Source organism: Myotis nattereri (genome assembly GCF_964212035.1).
Source record: "Myotis nattereri genome assembly, chromosome: X".
NCBI lineage: Eukaryota > Metazoa > Chordata > Mammalia > Chiroptera > Vespertilionidae > Myotis > Myotis nattereri.
In genome coordinates this window covers 23,721,486-23,742,222 of record NC_138078.1, presented here as the reverse complement: position 1 = coordinate 23,742,222, position 20,737 = coordinate 23,721,486, and the positions used below count along the sequence as shown (strand labels likewise).

At 35.2% G+C, this 20,737-nt stretch overlaps 1 protein-coding gene across 2 annotated transcripts in view; it reads left to right on the top strand.

Moving 5' to 3' along the window:
* DMD (dystrophin) overlaps positions 1 to 20,737 on the top strand; it is a 2,781,977-nt gene that overhangs the window by 1,501,105 nt on the left and 1,260,135 nt on the right. For both annotated transcript variants that reach the window (XM_081115404.1, XM_081115406.1), the window contains one exon: positions 13,396 to 13,543. In XM_081115404.1, coding sequence (XP_080971530.1) covers positions 13,396 to 13,543 — 148 coding nt within the window. The remainder of the gene's footprint in view (positions 1 to 13,395; positions 13,544 to 20,737) is intronic.

The following is a 20,737-nucleotide window of genomic DNA, read 5'->3' as shown; positions in this document are numbered from 1 at the left end:
ACAACAGTGGCAAAATGAGGAACTATCAAGGCTGTTCCTAGAAAAACTAGATAAATTCCATTTGATTTGAGAGTGTGGTATACTCATCATGATGTGGTTGTAAATAAGATGCTAATTTGAGAAAATGAGGCTTAAAAAGGATGTTAGGTCATTTATTAAGCTTTTCCTTTTAATGTAAGATGTATTATGCTCAGATATATAAGAGTGGAACTGGACAATAACAATATGCTTTATGCCTAGGAGGACAGTATATTGTAGAAGTATGATTTCTTGTCTTCTATGAGATAATATTGTGTTTACTGATTCTAATGATACTAAAAATAAACCATGTACACTACCAGCTACTTTTATTCAACTGTAGTGTTGTCTTGCATTCCTGCTTAGAAATGTACAAGTTATTTAACCCCCCAATGTCTCAGTTTTCTCATCTGCAAAATCAATATAATAATAGTGCCTACCCTAAGGTGTTGTTGAAATATTAATATTGTGTCAAGTCTTATGTACATCATAGAGTGCTTAGCACATACCTATGTCTTTTACTTTTGTTCTTGCATTTGCTGCTATTTCTAAGTAAAAGTTCCTATATCAATTACGTATGTTTGTGTTTGAATAAAGAGAAAGACATCTTTATTTCAAATATTCCTTCAAGCCAACAAATTAAAGATAAGATGTAGAAGCTATGATGTCAAACACCGTGTTATCTTCATTTGGATTATGTACTAGAACATATATAAATTAGGACTAAATAAAATGCTCATATTTTGTAAAGAATATCCACGAATATAGCAAGTCCTCCAAAGGAATGCTACCTTAAACTTTTTAAGAAATTCAAATTATTTAATTTAGACTGCTGAATCAGTTTGTGTAGTTAATTTGTCCTAAAGATCCTATTAAAGGTAATAGTACTGCTCACTAATAGCAAACTATTGTTGCTACTTTGGGTATTTTTACACTGTGATAATTGTATCAAATCAAGACATTGAAACTGCATAATTTTAGGTTAATATTAGCATAAACCTACATTATTATTTTTTCCAGAAACAGTACAGGGATATCATACCCTGAGTATTTTTCCAATATTACAGAAGTAAAATATTGCACCCTTTACACAGTCATTGGTCTGCTGGGACTCTGGACTGTGGCAAAGGTGTATAGAAAAGAGAAGGACAAAGGAGGTTTGTGAAATACCAGGGACATTATAAATATACTAGAGGCCCAGTGCACAAAATTTGTGCATGGGTGGGGTTCCTAGGCTTGGCCAGCGATCAGGGCCTATCAGGGTTGTCTCTCCCAGTCCCAATTGGGGCCGGGCCCACTGGGGCCTGCTTCTTGGGGCCTGCTGGCCAGGGCCTGGGGACCTGCCACATGGGGTCTGCTGTACAGGGCCTGCCAGATGGGGGGAAGGACGGCAGGAGGTTTGCTGGCCAGGGGGCTGAACCAGGGAAGGTTGGTTGGCCATGGGAGGTTGGCTGTGGGAATGCACTGACCACCAGGGGGCAGCTTCTGCATTAAGCGGCTGCCCCCTGGTGGTCAGTGCACATCATAGTGACTGGTCAACTGGTTTTTCCCGTCGTTCAGTTGTAAAGGTCACTTAGGCTTTTATATATATAGAAGAGACACTTTTGGTTTTCTTTTTATAATCAGCTATTTAAATAATCAGATACCAAGAGTAGGTGAAAATATGGATCCCTACCTATGCAAGTACTTATTCATTTATCTCAGGGATGTCTGTGTTATCTCTTCCTAAGCCAAAATAATATGCTTAATTTGTGTATATGTGTGTGTCTATAAACATATACAGATCTTTGTGTGTATACATTTGTGTGTGCATATAACATATATAAAGGGTTGGGCAAAAGTTGGTTTACAGTTGTAAATATGTGCAAGAGTTTATTGTTGTATTATTTGTAAATTATTATATTATTTATTTGTATTAGAACTGTAAACCTCCTTTTGCTCATACCTGTATATTTGAGTGTGTATGTGTTTGTGTCTACTTATAGTTCAAAAAGACATCATTTGCTTAAGATGAATTAAGCTTACTGATGAGACTTTCCTAGTTTAACCTCCTCCTCCAGAGATCTGCCTACTTGTAGGAAAGAAGGACTACTACAATCCACATTTTAGATCCCATCCAGACATGCATTAATGAGAGACCAGTAACATTTGGAAGGTGGGTGGGGAGAGTAAGAGATCAACCAAAGGACTTATATGCATGCATATAAGCAAAACCAATGGACACAGACAATAGGGGGTTGAGGGCATGTGTAGAGGGAGGGAAGTGGGCAGGGAGAGGTCAATTGGGGGAAAAGAAGACATATGTAATACTTTCAACAATATATAATTTAAATTTTAAAAAAGGTTACACTCCAGTTACATTGAGAGAGAGAGAGAGAGAGAGAGAGAGAGAGAGAGAGAGAGAGAGAGAGAGAAAGAAACCTAAATAATTTTAAGATTTTCTTTGGATTGTTATTGAAATTTTTATATATTCAATGTTTTATTTTTATTTATATTTATTTTTTAAAATATATTTTATTGATTTTTTACAGAGAGGAAGGGAGAGGGATAGAGAGTTAGAAACATCCATGAGAGAGAAACATCCATCAGCTGCCTCCTGCACACCCCCTACTGGTAATGTGCCCGCAACCAAGGTACATGCCTTTGACCGGAATCGAACCTGGGACTCTTCAGTCCACAAGACGACGCTCTAGCCACTGAGCCAAACTGGTCAGGGCGATATTCGATGTTTTAAAGTGTAAGTTATACATCTGGGCTATATGAATATTTGTGTTGTAATAAAAAAGAAGGGATGACAGTATAGACATAGATTAGAAGCTGGTCAGACAATGATGACAGGGAGAGATAGGTTGGAATATGTCAAAGAAAAAAGTATTAGGGGATGTATTTTTATTTTAAAATATATTTTCATTGATTTCAGATAAGGGAGAGGGAGAGATAGAAACATCAATGCTGAGAGAGAATCATTGATCATCGACCTCATGCACACCTCCTACTGGGGATTGAGCCCACAATTTAGGCATGTGCCCTAACCATGAAGTGAACCATGACTTCCTGGTTCATAGGTCAATGTTCAACCACTGAGCCAAACCAGCAGGGCTATTAGGGGATTTAAAGAAAGGCCATAGCAGTGAGGCTAGAAAGAGGCCATGTTAAAAGAGTCCTTTCTGTTTGATGGGATACAAAGACAAATAGGGTGAAAAAGAAAAGGAGGATGACCTCAGATTACTAGCTTAACAATCATTAGGTAAAATTACAAGTAAAGACTCTGTGGAGAAAATAAGAAACTGTTAAAATGTAATGTTTGAGGTTCACATAGAATGTTCTGGTGAGAATACTCCAAAAATCAGCTAGATATAGAGCTCAGGTAAGGGCCAGAATCAGGAGCTTTGTGGAACTGAATTTATAGATGAAGGGTAAGTGAAGTGTAGCCCACAGGCCAAATCTGGCCCCAAACCTGTTTTTTTTTTTTAAATACAGTTTTATTGGGACCCAGCCAAATCCATTAGGTTATGTTCAGTTTATGGCTGATTTTGAAATACAGTGGCAGAGTCTAGTAGTTGTAACAAAGATTGAATGACAAACAAAGCCTAAAATGTTTATTTTCAAGAACTTGATAAAATTTCCCAACTCCCACTGTAGATGTCATTTGAACTTTAAAGAGTGAATGAGATTGATAGGAAAATATACAGATAGGAAATCCAAGAGGTTCACCAATAATATGCAGGCAAACTAGTTACTATTTTTTGATGGAATAATATCCCTGTATCCATTAAGCGTGGCAAGAGAGTCCCCTGTGATTGGAAAGAGGTTATATTAAGTGTTGATGTTGGTGATCTCGTTCAAATAGTCTATCTTTTCTGTTTGTTCGCATGGCAATAAATGAAAAGTTATTATGAGAAACAAGGAAAACAAAATTTGTAGAAATTCAGCACTAAAGAGAGGGGAAAAAGGTATGAAAATGATTTCCTAAACTCAATTATTATAACCATAGTGAGAAACCTAAAATCAGAGTACCACGCCAACTGGTTTGAAGCCCGAAAATCAGACTCACAACCTAGAGAGAATTAAGGGTAAAATAAACAGGGTGTTAGAAGATAAAATGTCAATCTAAAGCTATAAAAGTGCTAGCGAGGATATATTGAAAACAATAAAACTAAATGAGAAAGAGATCAGTGTATAGCACTCTATTTGTTTATTTCTTTGCCTTATCCTATAAATATTTCAAATTTAAATCTTTTATTTACAAATACAAGAATTACAATTCTTTTATTTAATTCTTTTATTTATTGGAGGGTTGTGTGAAGTGGGGCAGAGGCTTCCTTTTGACTTTTATTTTTCCACTTTATACCCATTATTTTGTTCTCTATACATACATTACCTTAAAATTAAACTAGAATATCCTGCTTAGAAAAATATATACACATCCTTTTCTGTTTTATATACAAAAATGAAATTCCAGAAAATTACACATTTAAATTGACAAAAGAAAATTAATAAAACTTACTAAAATATATAGAAGAATAGGTTAATGATTGTTGGGTAAATGAAGATTTATTAAATATATGTATAAAGCAATCATAAATAAAAGTAATACACTGGACTATATTGTATATTAACTTCTGTACATCAAAGACAGCATGGAGAGAGTAAGAGTGAAAGCCACATGGTAGGAAAAGATATTTGGAATACACATATAACTGATGAAGTGTGTGCCTCCATCATTATGAAGAATTCCTACAAATCGTTGAGAAAAGAACAGACTGATTGAAAACTGGGAGAAGTTTTTGAAATGTGAGAAAGGGCACAAGAGGGCCTATTGACTGCTGGCAATGTTCTATATCCTGATCTGGGTGGTATTTATAGAATGATCACTTCGTAGTAAATAAGAAATGCATTTTATGTTTCACAATAACACCATCTAATTCTTTTGTCATCTTCACAAAATAAGAAATTTGCATGACCAATTGACATAGAGTTCACCAGCCCCATTAGTAGTTAGGGAGTTGCAAATTAAAACTAAAATGTGATATCACTATATGCCAATAAGAATGGTGAAAATGTAAAAGTTTGACATTTTTGTAGTGCTGAGAATATGAAGCAATTGGAATTCTCATACATTGCTCCTTGGACTGTGAATTGTAAGCAGGAATGTGAACTTCCATACTCTACACAACTAGAAGTGCAAACCATTTGGCAGTATTTAGTAATATTAAAAATGGGCATAATCTATGGCCTGTCAAATTCACTCGTGAGTATATACTCTACAGAAATGCTTGGACACACATTACAGAAAACAGGTACATAAATGTCTATAGCAACATTATAACAAGTCCAAAGTAAAACAACCTAAATATTTATTATCAGTAATAATATGGCATTCAGTGGAATATTATATAGCAAGGAATAAGCAACAGCATGGACTAATCTTAAAAGTATGAAATTGAGCAGATGAATGCCCACACAATAGAATACATAGTATATGGTCCTATTTATAAAAACTTCAGAAACATACAACAACCAAACTCTAGTATTAGGAATGTATATTTATGTTACAAAGCTCTAAGGCAAGCATGTCAAACTCAAAGGCTAACAAGAGCCAAATAAACAAGGTTTAAATTTATGTGGGCTGCAAAACACAAAAGCTTTAATTTTCATAGAAACGTAGGTTTATTTAGTTAGAGACATACTGAATACAAAGGGCTGAAATAAATGAGTCATCATAACATAAAGTAATAGAACATTTTAATAAAAATTAATATTTTTCTTGAGCACTTACCAGACACTGAATAACTTCATAAATTAATAAGCGTCACAAAAATAAACCTATTTTTCTTTTTCTCCAAAAGTGAAATATTTCCTGTTGCGCACACCAAACAAGTCAGTCCAAGACTAATGACATGGCAATCGTCATGCTAAATCGTCTGCTAAAATATCTGCTGCTAGTATTAGTGGAGAGAAATGGTGTGCCTGCGTGTAAGGCACATAAAGGAAATGAATGCAACACGATTATAGTAATCAGTCAATAGCGAACGTTGTAGTTCGTTATTAATAATTATGTATAACAGCATATCATAAAAATTAAGTTACGAAAATTTTATTGAAATGTTTCTTACATACCGTTATATTGGCTGGGCTGCAAAAATATTTGCTGTGGGCTGCATGCGGCCCACAGGCTGCAAGTTTGACATGCTTGCTCTAAGGGCATGATTATCAGGAAGGTAGGAGAGAAAATATATGAGGGGTGGGCAGGAGGGACTAATGATTGGAAGGGGTTCAAGAGGAATTTCTGGCTGTTGGAATTATTCCTTTTTAATTTCCTGGCTTCAGTTATGGTCACAGTGTATATATTCTTCTATATATTAGTACATTTAACAATAAAGGGTGTTTATAAAATAAAATAAAATATGTATGTAACATAGTTAGGCATGCACAACCATGGATTCCATGATGAAGTAATGACTCAACTTCTGTAAGCAGGCTAATGACATTGTCTATTTACTTACTTTATTTTTTTAATTTTATTTTATTGTTTAAAGTATTACAAATAGTAGTACATATGTCTCCTTTTTCCCCATTGACCTCCCCTGGCATCCCCTACCCCCCGGCACATGCCCTCACCCCCCAGTGTCTTGTGCCCATTGGTTATGCTTATATGCATGCATAAAAGTCCTTTGGTTGATCTCTTACACCCCCCCCCCAATCCTCCCCTGCCTTCCCACTGTAGTTTGACAGTCTGATCAATGCTTCTTTGCCTCTGTATCTATTTTTTTTCATCAGTATATGATGTTCTTTATATTCCACAAATGAGTGAGATCATGTGGTATTTATCTTTCACTGACTGGCTTATTTCGCTTAGCATAATGCTCTCAAGGTCCATCCATGCTGTTGCAAATGGTAGGAGTTCCTTCCTTTTGATAGCAGCGTAGTATTCCATTGTGTAGATGTACCACAGTTTTCTAATCCACTCATCTGCTGATGGGCACTTAGGCTGTTTCCAAATCTTAGCTATTGTAAAATGTGCTGCTATGAACATAGGGGTGCATTTATCCTTTTCTGATTGGTGTTTCTGATTTCTTGGAATAGATACCTAGAAGTGGGATTACTGGGTCAAATGGCAGTTCCATTTTTAACTTTTTGAGGAAACGCCATACTGTTTCCCACAGTGGCTGCACCAGTCTGCATTCCCACCAGCAGTGTAAGAGGGTTCCTTTTTCTCCACATCCTCTCCAGCACTTGTCGTTTCTTGACGATAGCCATTCTGACAGGTGTGAGATGGTACCTCATTGTTGTTTTGATTTGCATCTCTCAGATGATTACTGACTTTGAGCATGTTTTCATATATCTCTTGGCTCTCTGTATATCCTCTTTCAAAAGTGTCTATTTAGGTCCTTTGCCCATTTTTTGATTGGATTATTTACCTTCCTTTTGTTAAGTTGTGTGATTTCCCTATAAATTTTGGAAATTAAACCCTTATCCAAGATAACATTGGCAAATATGTCCTCCCATGCACTGGACTTTCTTGTTGTTTTGTTGATGGTTTCTTTTGCTGTGCAGAATCTTTTTATTTTGATGTAGTCCCATTTGTTTATTTTATCCTTAGTTTCCATTGCCCTAGGAGCTGTATCAGTAAAGATATTGCTACGACAAATGTCTGCTATTTGCTGCCTATGGCTTCTTCTAAGATTTTTATGGTTTCTCATCTTATGTTTAAGTCCTTTATCCATTTTGAGTTTATTTTGCTTACTTTAAATCCTGAAATTACAGATAAAATCATTGTTTAAATGTCTGGTGGCATCCAGAGAGACACTGGCATGGCTTGGATTCTATAGTAGCGACATGATTTGCATTTGAAAACCTAAGCCAAAAAGAGGCAGAGTATTAATGATAAAAGCTACTTACTCATATTTTTTGAATACTACCATCTACTGTCTTAAGAAATTCAGACATATTCATTTATGTAACCCTCACAAATAATCTAAGGAGGTAGGTACTACTTTCATAGACACTTTTTGGAGAGGTCACTTACCCAAGGCCACACAGTAAATGGTGGAGCTCGGACTCCAACCTATGCAGTCTGAAGGTTGTGCTTTACCTACAAGAGGAGGCCAGGTCATGGGTTCAGATATAAGCCCATGTCCAGAGAGTGTAGCATGAGACAGACAGCTGGAGTGGAGTCAAATGATACATATGTAGTTCTGGGTTCAGTATAGATAGATAGATAGATAGATAGATAGATAGATAGAGATAGAGAGAGAGATAGAGATATTAGACATAAGAGCAGAGATGATCTGGGGCAGTGTCTCAGGAGTAAGAAGTAAAAGGTGTAGGAGAGAAGTGAGTAGAGTCAGCCATGGGAGAGCTCCTCAGAGTGAGTCAGATTCTGTAGAAAATCCTCCACACCTGCTAGTATACTTAGGTTTTTATGAAATAATTTTATTCCTATGGAAGTGGGGTCAAGTGCGTGGGTGGGGAGGGGAGCAAGGTACTAAGGTTTGAGGAAAATAACTAATTTAAATTTCATTTACCTACAGTTTAGTCCATGAGACTTTAGCCAAGATCCTTCCCTCTTACCACATCCAAGATGAAATATGTGAGGAAATAACCAGCCACACAATGCTGAGTTAGCAGACCTAAGTACAAAGCCACAATGGATATGTCAGAAGGCTACCAGGGTGTTATTTATTTAAATCTATTTTGTGAAATTCAGCACCACCTTAATGGTCTGAAAGTGTTAAAGTATGTCCCAAGTACCTAAATTACTCTCTAAATGTAATTTATGCTTGAGAATAATCTGACTAACTTGATTTAGAACAGCAGGAAATAAGTTATGCTGCACATAAATGGAGCAGCAGTGTAATTTTAAATACTGCTTGCATAGTGAATGAGAATTTTAATATTTGCAAAATTTTAAAATCACTTGATTTATTATCCATATGTTTATACTGATATTTTTGGTCCTTTATTTAGTTCAGTCTACATCTCTTCATATTGCCAGGAAAAAAAGGCAACAACTATTTTCCCTGCGATATAATATAGAGGCTAAAATTTATATTTATTTCCCTGAATGTTATCTTTAAGGTCTCTATGTGTTTTTAATTGGTACTGCCTTTTCCCTCAATCATGTGTACAGTGCAATTAATGCTGTGAGGATTTTAGGGAGGTTAGTGACTGATTAGAGATTAAATTTACAAGTGTAACATTAAAACTAGTAAAATTTTCATTCATTCAGAATTTTCATTGGTGGGAGTTTACATTTATAAGTCATTATGATAAAAATGAAATTTTTTTAAATATATTTTATTGATTTTTTACAGAGAGGAAGGGAAAGGGATAGAGAGTTAGAAACATCGATGAGAGAGAAACATCGACCAGCTGCCTCCTGCACGCCCCCTACTGGGGATGTGCCCACAACCAAGGTACATGCCCTTGACCGGAATCGAACCTGGGACCCTTCAGTCCGCAGGCCGACGCTCTATCCACTGAGCCAAACTGGTTAGGGCGATAAAAATGAAATTTTACATAGTGCATTTATGAATAGCCTTAGACTTGCTGTTAACACATATTAACTGAATGTGTCTTTAAAAATTTTATGTAGTGCTTAAAATTGAGTTTAAAATATTATTACTCATTTTAAATGTCATTACATGCAAATGTGCATGCTTTTATTCTTTAATATTTTGTTTGACTAGAGGTACTCATTTTAACATTATTCTATAATAATAAAAGCATAATATGCTAATTAGACTGGATGGCCTAACGACCTTCAGGCCAAAGCTGAGGCAGCCTCCGAGGCTGCAAGGGCTGAGCCCCTTGCACGAATTTCATGCATCGGGCATCTAGTTTAATTATAAAATTAGACCAGCTTTACAGTTTTCAAAGTTTTGCAGTTGTAGGCTATACAGTCTTCTCTCTATTTAGATCTTGACAAAGTGACAGTGGAAGTAGTTCAGATAGAGTCATTAGAAATGCAGAGATTTGGATTACAGGAATAAAGGAAAGGGAACAAAATGGAAGGTGGGCCTTTCAGGAATATGGAAGTCATGTACAGTCACAAAGTCCTGAGGCAGTAGTAGAGCATGGGGGAATAGCAGGCAGCACATTGTGCCTGGCAATTCCATCTTGCTTCATTTTTCTGGACCTGGAACAAGTATGTAAATAGGGAAACCTGGGCCCTTGGCCTGTTTCCCTTCTCTTCCTCCCTCCAGCTCTGGCTTGTAGAGCTATGGGTACCATGATCAATTGTATGGACCCCTATGGATTTCTTTTCTTGAAGAATTGAGAGGAAAGATAATCTGTGAAGAGGAAGAGGGCCTGGGATGGGAGGAAATTTTGTGGAATCTGAAGGAAGATGGTGATTGCCAGTGTGGTTAGTGGTGGAGGAATATGTCTGTGCAGCAGCCTGGAATGAAGAGAGTGTGTGTTTATAGCACAAATGGAGAAACAATCACTTCCCAGTAGTGGAAAGGTTTGGCAATAAGGATAATTCTGGTGATTGGGTAGGGAAAAAAGCAAAGTAAGAAGGGAACTGCTACAAACATGGAATGGTAAATTGTGACCGAATGACTTCTCTATCCTCTGATTAGCTTCTTTCTGCCTGTTTCTCAGACTATGGTAGCAGGAAAAGAGTGGGAGGTGGTAGTTGTTAGCATGTGAAACTACCTTTTAAGATTATTTTTAAATGACTGTATTTTTCTAAATATCAGAATATGAAATGTGCATTGTAGGGATCTTGACAACAGATAAAATATATAATGAAAAGTAAAATCAGCTACAGACTTACTAAGATGAAACGATGCCAACTATGCATCATTGTTTTTTAGATTCTCATTTAACAACTCTTTGGATCCAATGATACAAGTGCCTGTGAGACATACACAATGTACCAATTTTTTAAAAGGGAATACATTCTTAAATGTATTTTGTAAGTTTTATAGTGTGTATTAGATACCACTTAAAAAGTTATAAAATATTATTAAACATGTAATATATTTCTAAGATCATTTTGTGACTGATGGTAATATGATATTGATCACCTCTAAAATGCCATCCTATATAATAAAGATGTAATATGCAGTCGTTACTCCGTGAAGCGCAATGACCGACCATGTAACAACCATATCATGGATCAGCAGGAGGGTGGGGCAGTGAGCTACAAGGGGGCAGTGAAGAGCTACAGGAGTGGGCAGGGCAGCAAGCTATGAGGTGGGGCGGGGGGAGCTACAGGAGGGCGGGGCAGTGGGCAGAGAGCTACTGGTGAGCTACTGGTGCACAGATTTGTGCACAGGGCTACTAGTTAATTATAAAAGGCAGAATTCTTATCTGTAGTAAGAGACTCTTTTGGTTACCATTGGCTGTCTTTTTTTTTCTTCTGCAACTAAAATAGTCCTTTTTATAAAAAAAAATCTTTATTGTTGAAAGTATTACACATGTACCCCTTCTTTCCCCCATTGACTCCCTCCTCCCCAGGCTTTCACCACACTATTGTCTTTGTCCATGAGTTATGCATATATGCATATAAGTTCTTTGGCTAATCTCTTCCAGCTCCCCACCCCCCCTGCTTCCCTCTGAGATTCTTCAGTCTGTTCCATGTTTCCATGCTTCTCATTCTATTTTATTCATCAGTTTATTGTGTGCATTAAATTCCACATATAAGTTAGATCATATTTGTCTTTCTCTGACTGGCTTACTTCGCTTAGCATAATCATTTCCAGGTCCATTCATGCTACCAAAATACAGTCTACTTTAAATATTTTTGTTTGTTTTTTGTTTGAAATATTTTTAAATTAAGAAATTTAGTTAGTAATTAAATGAAATGTGTGATAGAATGCAAACTACATATAAATGCATAATTAAATATTTGGAAGATAATAAAGAATAAAAATAAGAAAAGAAAAAACCCCTGCAAGTCTGCCTCTGAATTGTTTAATTGGTATGATGAGAATTCATCCTGAAAAAAAAGAAATCCCAGCAAAGACCATGTAAGGCAGTGAAAGGCACCATTGAAACCACAGAGATCTGATAGACTCCCCTCTCTACCATTTACACCTATTCACTTTTTTGGCAAGTTACTCACCCTCTTATTTTTCTCCAGGGGAAGTAGGAATAATGATTGTTATGTTGCAAGGGGTGAAATTGGATATGTAAAAGCACAGAGCCCAATGCCTGACTCATAGTAACTGTTTAATACATGTGACTTCCACTCCCTTCCCAGTAAAACAGGAAGGAGTTGTGGCATGACTTAAGTTCTAAAATAATTTCAACTTCCTAAATGGATGTAGAGAACTGAGAAGATATTTGAAACTATAATCCATTGCATCTCAAGAGTAGCACTCAGAGGACTTTGACAGATTATTGTCCTCGGAGGCAGCCCTACAGCCAGGATATACAGAGTGCCTTTTGGATTAGTGCTAGCAGATATTTGTTTGGACAGGCCCTGGGTGATCCAGTAGATCATAAACCCGATAAGACTTTCAAACTTACTTTGTAGATTTTTTTTTCATCTTGATTGTATATTAGAATCACCTGGGTGATTTTAAAAATACCAATATCTGTACCCCACCTCCAAATATACTGATTTAATTGGTCTTTAGGGGGGCCTGGACTCAGTGTTTTATTGTTACTGTTTTTCCAACACCCAGGTGATTCTTATGTGCAACTGTTTTAAGGTAAATATAAAGGTGGACTCATATAAGTTCCTCCAGAATTTCAACTTAAAGTGTTAGTGGATTCAATAAAAATAATTATAAAGGGAGATAGCAGTGATATTGAAAGTGATAGACTTTGTGAGGTCATTTAATTTGATCCATTAGAAATTGAATGGCTTTGAAATAATTTATTATATGTTAATATATTTTTGAATTCCTAGAATTAAAAAAAGTAAGTATGCTCACAGGGATGAAAATACTCCATAATAATTATCTTTACCTTTGTTTCAAACAAGAAATGTATTCAATTTTAACAGAAGAAATGAACAAAATAAACTGATGTACAAAATACAACCAAAGGCATGGATGCATGGAACAGACTGACAAATGTTAAGAGGGGAGTAGGTTGGGAGAGACTGGATGAAGGAAGGTGAAAGGATTAGCCAAAGAACATATATGCATAGACCATGGACACAGACAAAAGTGTGATAAAGGCCAGGGGAGGGCAAGGCCGAGGGTTGAGTGGAAGGAGCAAAGGCAGATAAAATGGGGGACATCTGTAATAATGTCAACAACAACAACAAAACAAAAACCAAAAAAAGCCTTTTATTTTCATTAATCTTTTCTATTTAATATTATTCTTATCAATGTAATTAAGTGTGCATTCTATGTTCAGATACTTTGTTTTATATAATCCATTTTTTTCTTGATCCATATTTTTCACCTCTAGGCATTTTGACAGATCTGTTGAAAAATGGCGACGGTTTCATTATGATATGAAGGTATTGAATCAATGGCTAACAGACGCTGAACAGTTTCTCAAAAGGACACAAATTTCTGAGAATTGGGAGCATGCCAAATACAAATGGTATCTTAAGGTAAGATTTTGTGATTTCTTTATTCAAACTGTGTTTGTCATCACCATAGTATCACAACTGCTTAATTTTTTTTATGTTTAGGTTCTGAATGATGATGGAAATTTATAATTCCTGACTTTTGTTGTCATCACTGCACATAGTAGAACATCATTATAATGATGATGTTGGGAGACTGTGCTATGGATTTTTCTGGACAGGATGAAAGTTAGCTTAGATATAACTGGTTTATCTGATGAAAGTATAATTGAATCTGTGATACCAGGGAGCATCTTCAGGCAGGTTGTCCTATAGCTTTAGGGCAGTGTGAGTTTTTGTTTGTTTTATGTTGGATACTGTCCAGAAGAAGAACTTGTGGTATACTTAGCAATAATGTAGTTGGTAGAAATATCCATCATGATAAAATTACAGGTCTGTTTCCCTAAGGACAATTTGTAGTAATGTAGCAATATTTCCATATATTCTATTGACAAACTGCCTTCAGAGATAGTCCAAAGGCCAAAACAAAGCAGAGTTAATTGAAGGTACTTATTGACTTTTTTATGGTTTATGTTAATGGAAAGGCAACATATGGATTACAACCAGTACAACATTTAATTTCAACTTGCTTTGTCTTTTGAGTATGCAGATAAAGATAAATTGGATTGTGGAGGTTATAATTTAGGTTATAAAATATACAGTTTAGGTATAAAAAATATTGTGTTTATTATACCAAGTCTTAATTATTTTTGCAACTTTTTAAACTCAAGTTGTTCATGTAGCAGTGTTCAGTCAAGTAAATTTGAATTGTGGCCAATTTTTAATGCCAGAAAATGCTGATCAAGACAGATGAAAGCAAAAAAGAAGGCAATTTATTAAATAGTTTTGATGTTTCAAAATGCTGGATTCATAAAAGCAATATAATATTCAACTTTACAATTCTTCATTCTCAAAGATTTTTGCATAGCAAACATGCATTTTGATATTAAAAAAGAAAGCATTTATATACCTATGTATATGTAAAGTATGTAAATATAGAAAATGAATAATTTAAAAATATTGTATAATTATGTGTATGTCAATCAAAGTTATATATACACAGCATTGGCATTGGAGGTAGAAAAATTTTATTGATTTCCTAATCTGGCATCATACAGAATATGTTTTTTAATAGCACTAAAATAAATTTTGAGCTAATATAGCATCACTAGGTCTTTGACTTAAAGGCAGAAATATTAAGTGTAATATAAGGTTTTCTTGGGGAGATTATAAATCTCTTGCTATTTCCAAAGATATATGACACAAAGTAGTTACATATTTGATTTTTATTATAAAATAATATATACTCATTATGAGGAAAATAAAACAATATAGAAGTGTATTCATACTTCCATTCCACTCCACAGAGGGTGATTGTTTTGATAGGGATTTTGATACATATTTCGGATTGGCATCCTTGTAAAGCCCACTCTGACATGGAGATTAGCATACAGAAGGTTTATTTGGGAACGCTTTTGGGGATTGAACAATTGGTTTATGAAGTTCCTTGGCATTGTTTTCTTCATGTTTTCATGTTTCCTATTCTTGAGGACTATTAAGCTTCTTGGATCTGTGGGTTTAGCATTTTCATTAAATTTAGAAATTTTAAGGCATTATTTTTAAAAAATATGTTTCTGTCCCTCTTTCTTTTCAGGGACTCTGATTATGAACATTAGGCTGTTTAATCTGTCCCACTACTCACTGGTGTTCTGTACTTTTTTTTCAGTATTTTAAAATAATTCATTTCACATATCTTGTATTGTAAAATTATCAAATCCAATTTTTTGCAGTATCTAATCTGTGGTTAATCATATCTAGTGTATATTTTTAAACTCAGATGTTGTTTTGTGTGAGTCAACACATTATTGAAGTGTGATTTAGGATTTTTTACACCTTCCACGTCTCTATTCAATGTGTCAATCTTCCGGCTACCTTCTTGAAAATATGAAATGCAGTTATAATAACTGTTATAATGTTCTTGCCTGTTACTTTTAATATCTATATCTATCTTGGGTCAATTTCAATTTCATTTTCTCCTCATCATGCTTGTTATTTTCTAGCTTCTTTGCATGACTGGTAATTTTTTTCTCTTGATTTTGATTTTTAAAAATTTTAGTGAATTTATTGGGGTGACGTGGCTTAATGGATCATCCTATCCATTTGATTATTAAAATTCTCTAATAGAATCCAATTGTGATGACCACATACACATAAAATTTCCCTTAATTTTCTTTCTAAAGTATTCATCGGATGTCTCCATGACATCTGGGGATATACCCATTCTGAAAAGGCACCAGGTCTCACCTTACAGGTACTTTCATCTCATTGGCTTACTGCATCATCATCAAACTATATATATCAAGCTTTTGATTACAGACAGCACTTTTTATTTTCTTTCTTTAATCTTTATTGAATATATTGGGGTGACATTAGTTAATAAAATTATATAGGTTCAGGTGTACAATTCTGTAATACATCATCTGTATATTGCACTATGTGTTCACCACCCAAAGTAAGTCTCCTTACATCACCATTTTTCCCCTTTACCCTCTTACTACTATACCTCCCCCACCCCACTTTCCTTTTGGTAATCATCATACTGTTATCTTTGTCTATGAGTTTATGGGTTTTTTGTTTGTTTGTTTGCTTGCTTGCTTAATCCATTCACCCTTTTCACCCAACCTCCCAACTCCCTCCCACCCTCCTGACAGCAGTCAGTCTGTTCTATGTATCTATGAGTCTGTTTCCATTTGGTTGTTTGTTTATTTTGTGTATTAGGTGAAATCATATGGTATTTGAAATCATATAAGTGAAATCGTATGGTATTTGTCTTTCTCTGACTGGCTTATTTCGCTTAGCATAATATTCTCCAGGTCTCTCCGTGCCGTCTCAAAGGGTAAGAGATCCTTGATTTTTATAGCTGCATAGTATCCCATTGTATAAATGTACCACAGATTTTTTATCCACTCATCTACTGATGGGCCCTTGGGCTGCTTCCAAATCTTGGCTATTGTAAATAACACTCCAATGAACACAGGGGTGCATATATTCTTTAGAATCAGTGTTTTGCATTTCTTTGGATATATTCCCAGAAGTGGACTTGCTGACTCCATAAGGCAGTTCTATTTTTAATTTTTTGAAGAAACTCCATACTGCTTTTCATAATGGCTGCACGAATCTGCATTCCCACCAATAATGCATAAGGGTTCACTTTTCTCCACAACTTCAATAACACTTGTTTGTGGATTTATTGATGGTAGTCATTTTGACAGGTGTGAAGTGATATCTCATTGTGTTTTTTATTTTCATCTCTCTGATTATTAGTGACATTGAGCATCTTTTCATATGTCTATTGGTGTTCTGTATGTCCTCTTTGAAGAAGTATCTATTCAAGTCCTTTGCCATTTTTTTAATTGGGTTGTTTATTTTTTGGTGTTGAGTTGTATAAGTTCTTTATAAGTTTTGGATATTAAACCCATATCAGGTGTATCAATGGCAAATATGTTTTCCCATGCAGTGGTTGCCTTATCATTTTGTTGATGGTTTTCTTTGCTGTGCAAAACATTTTAGCTTGATGTAGTCCAATTTGTTTATTTTTTTCTTTTGTTTTCCTTGCCTAAGGATATATATTAGAAACAATACTGCTGTAATAAATGTTTAAGAGTTTACTGCCTATGTTTTCTTCTAGGATTTTTATGGACTCAAGTCTTATATTTAACTCTCTATTCCATTTTGAGTTTATTCTTGTGTATGGTGTAAGAAGGTGGCCTAGTTTCATTTTTTTGCCCATATCTGTCCAGTTTCCTGAACATCATTTATTGAATAAACTGTCTTTACCCCACTGTATGTTCTTGCCTCCTTTGTCAAATATAAATTGACCATAAAATCAGGGGTTTATTTCTTTGATTTCTGTTCTGTTCCATTGATACATGTCTTTTTATGACATTACCATGCTGTTTTAATTACTATGGACTTTTAGTATAATCTGATATCAGGTAGTGTTACTCCTGCAACTTTGTTCTTCTTTCTCAACATTCCTGTGGCTATTCAGGGTCTTCTGTCGTTCCATATACATTTTTGGAATATTTATTCTAGTTGAGTGAAAAGTGTATTTTTTAAAGAAACATTTTCTTTTCATATATATATAATTGATTTCAGAGAGGAAGGCAGAGGAAAAGAGAGATAGAAACATCAATGATGAGAGAGAATCATTGATCCCCTGCCTTCTGCATGCCCCCTACTGGGGATTGAGCCCACAACCCGGGCATGTGCCCTTGACTGGAATCAAACCCAGGAACCTTCAGTCCATAGGCCGACACTCTATCCACTGAGCCAAGCCAATTAGGGCGAAAAGTGTATCTTGATAGGAATTGTGTTAAATCTATAGATTGTTTTAGGTAGTATTTACATCTTAATTATGTGAATTGTTCCTATCCAGGGACACAGTATATGCTTCCACTTATTAGTATCTTTTTCAATTACTTCAGTGTCTGATAATTTTCCAGGTATAGGTCCTTTGTATCCTTGGTTAAATTTGTTCCTAGGCATTTTTTTTTTTAATTTTGTATCCTGCTACTTTACTGAATTCATTAATCAGTTATAGTAGTTTTGGTGGAATCTTTAGGATTATCTATATAGAATATCATGCCATCTGCAAATAATGACAGTTTTATTTCTTCCTTTCCATTTGAATGCCTTTTATTTCTTCTTCTCTGATTGCTGTGGCTAGGACTTCCAGTAGTATGTTAAATAAGAGTAGTGAAAGCGTACATCTCTGTCTTGTTCCTGATCTTAAGGGGAATGCTTTTTGATTATGTCCATTGAGTATGATGTTGGCTGTGGGTTTGGATGACTGGTAATTTTTGATTGGGTGTCAGACATTATGACTTTTAACTTGAATGCTTGATACATTTATGCAAATGAATGTTATTAACCTTTGTTCTGGGACAGCATTAACTAGAAAACAATTTGATCTTTGAGCTTCTTCCTTTTATACTTCGTGAGTTTTGAATGGAACAGCATAATTCTAGGGCTAACCCCCCCTCCCCACTGAGGCAAAACTCTTCTGAGTATTCTCTCTGATGTCTTGTGATTGATGCGGATTTTCACTGTGGCTAGCAGAACTGCCATTATTTCCAGCCATATATGAGCTCTGGTGATTATTAGATTTAATCCCTTTGTGTAGTTATGCTCCAATCTTGTATAGTTTCCTCACATATATGAGCTGATCAGGACTCAAATGAAGACTGAGAATTGGAAGGGAGCTCTCTGCAGATCTCCAATGTTTTCTTTGTGTATCTTCTCTCTGCTACTCTGTCCTGTGAACTCTAGCCACCTTGGCCTCCTTGAAATCCCAGTTCTATCTTTTCAACTCAAGGAGGCCTCCTGACTTTGTGATTGTTCCTTCCATTCTTTGTCATATACTGGATCTCTCTCTAGATGATAAGCTTGGGGAAACTGTAGGGCTTACCTGATTGTTTTCTAATTTCTCAGAGATCACTGTCTTTCATTGCCTGAAGTTCAATGTCTTCAAAACCATTGTGTTATATATTTTGTCCATTTTTTAAGTTTTTAACAGGGAGGTTAAATCTGGTCCCTGTTACTTCAATTTGGCCAGAAGCAGAAGTCCAAAACAAATTATTTTGTCATTTGATCTTTTAGTACATATACTTCTATAAAATCTTGCAAGTATATAATAATTTTAAATGCCCTGAAAATGTCTAAAGGTCCCTGCTTCTTTATAATGTGGTGTTGTTCAAATTGGTGAACATTTTATTAGAACTTTTTCCTATAATTGGAGAATTTTAAAAAGCAAGGGGAATAAAAAAGGCAGAAGACATATATAGTATTATCAACAGTAAAATATTTATTTAGTTAGTTCGTTTTCACCCAATTTATTGATAGAATAAGAAAGGAAATTATTGATCTCCGAGGAAAAGTTTTTCTAGCCAAGGGACTTTGAATGATCCACAAATCCTCTAGAGTTCAGGTATTTTTTTCCTAGTGATTCGTAGTGTCCAAAATCATGCACATGAATGAACATGTGCATTTATGTGTGTGCACACATGTGCCTGAGATGGCGGAGGTTATCTTTTTATTCTGATCAGTCTCAGAAAAAGTCTGGAAAGATATTGTAAGTCACTTCCATTGATAAGACAAATGGAATCTTTGGTAATTTCAACTATCTTAGGCATCATCATTGTTGATTGACTAATAATGAATGAGAAAAATTTTAAATTTTGCTAGAAATTTATTTTAGGAAACAGTATAGATGGTGCCTGCTAGCAGCAGACATATTTGTTGCTTTGAATCACTAATGGTTACTTTGAGGAAAATCAACTAAGCTGCTTATATACTAAACAAATATATACAGGTATAGATCAGAGTTTAGCCTTATATATATCACTAGAGGCCTGGTGCACAAATTCATGCATGGGTGGGATCTGGCAGGCTAGCCCATCAGACGGAAGGGGCCAGATGGCCGGGAGAAGGGGATGCAGGAGGTTGGCCAGCTGACCCCATCCCCTGGTCAAACTCCCTGTGGAGGAGACAATATGCATATTAGCCTTTTATTATATCGGGTTATTAGCAAAGGTATCATGTTTATATATGAAATAGCATTTTTAAATATACAGGTTTGAGCTTGTCTATATATATTTCTATGAACTGCATTTTATCTTTTTAGTTTTAAAAATAACATTTCACTATCCTTCTCAATCTTTATATCATCATTCAAAATAAAGTAATTGCCAATATCATAAAGATGGTCTAGTTCCATGAAGCTCAATTATTTTTCTCTGTCCAAAGTGAGTGATAAAATTAAATATACCAATTCTTATTTTTCAAGCTATTAAAAAAAATAACACCACTGTGGAGAAAGAACCTCTTTAAAAATAATATGCTTTTACATGAGAAAATATCAATCACGTTATATGCCACTAAAATTGATTTGTTAATAAAGTCATTCAATTATTTATGCAACTCTTTATATGTTAATTTAACCACCAGTAATTGATTGCATATGCAACGTTTTATCACCCACAAAAATATTGACATGCCACATTAGGCTCCAATAGAAGTTTAAAAGATTGACTAACAGGTTAGTAGCCACATTTATAAAGTATGGGTTCAGCTCCTTTAGCTCAATAACTACAGAATCTTGGGAAAGCATCTTAAGTC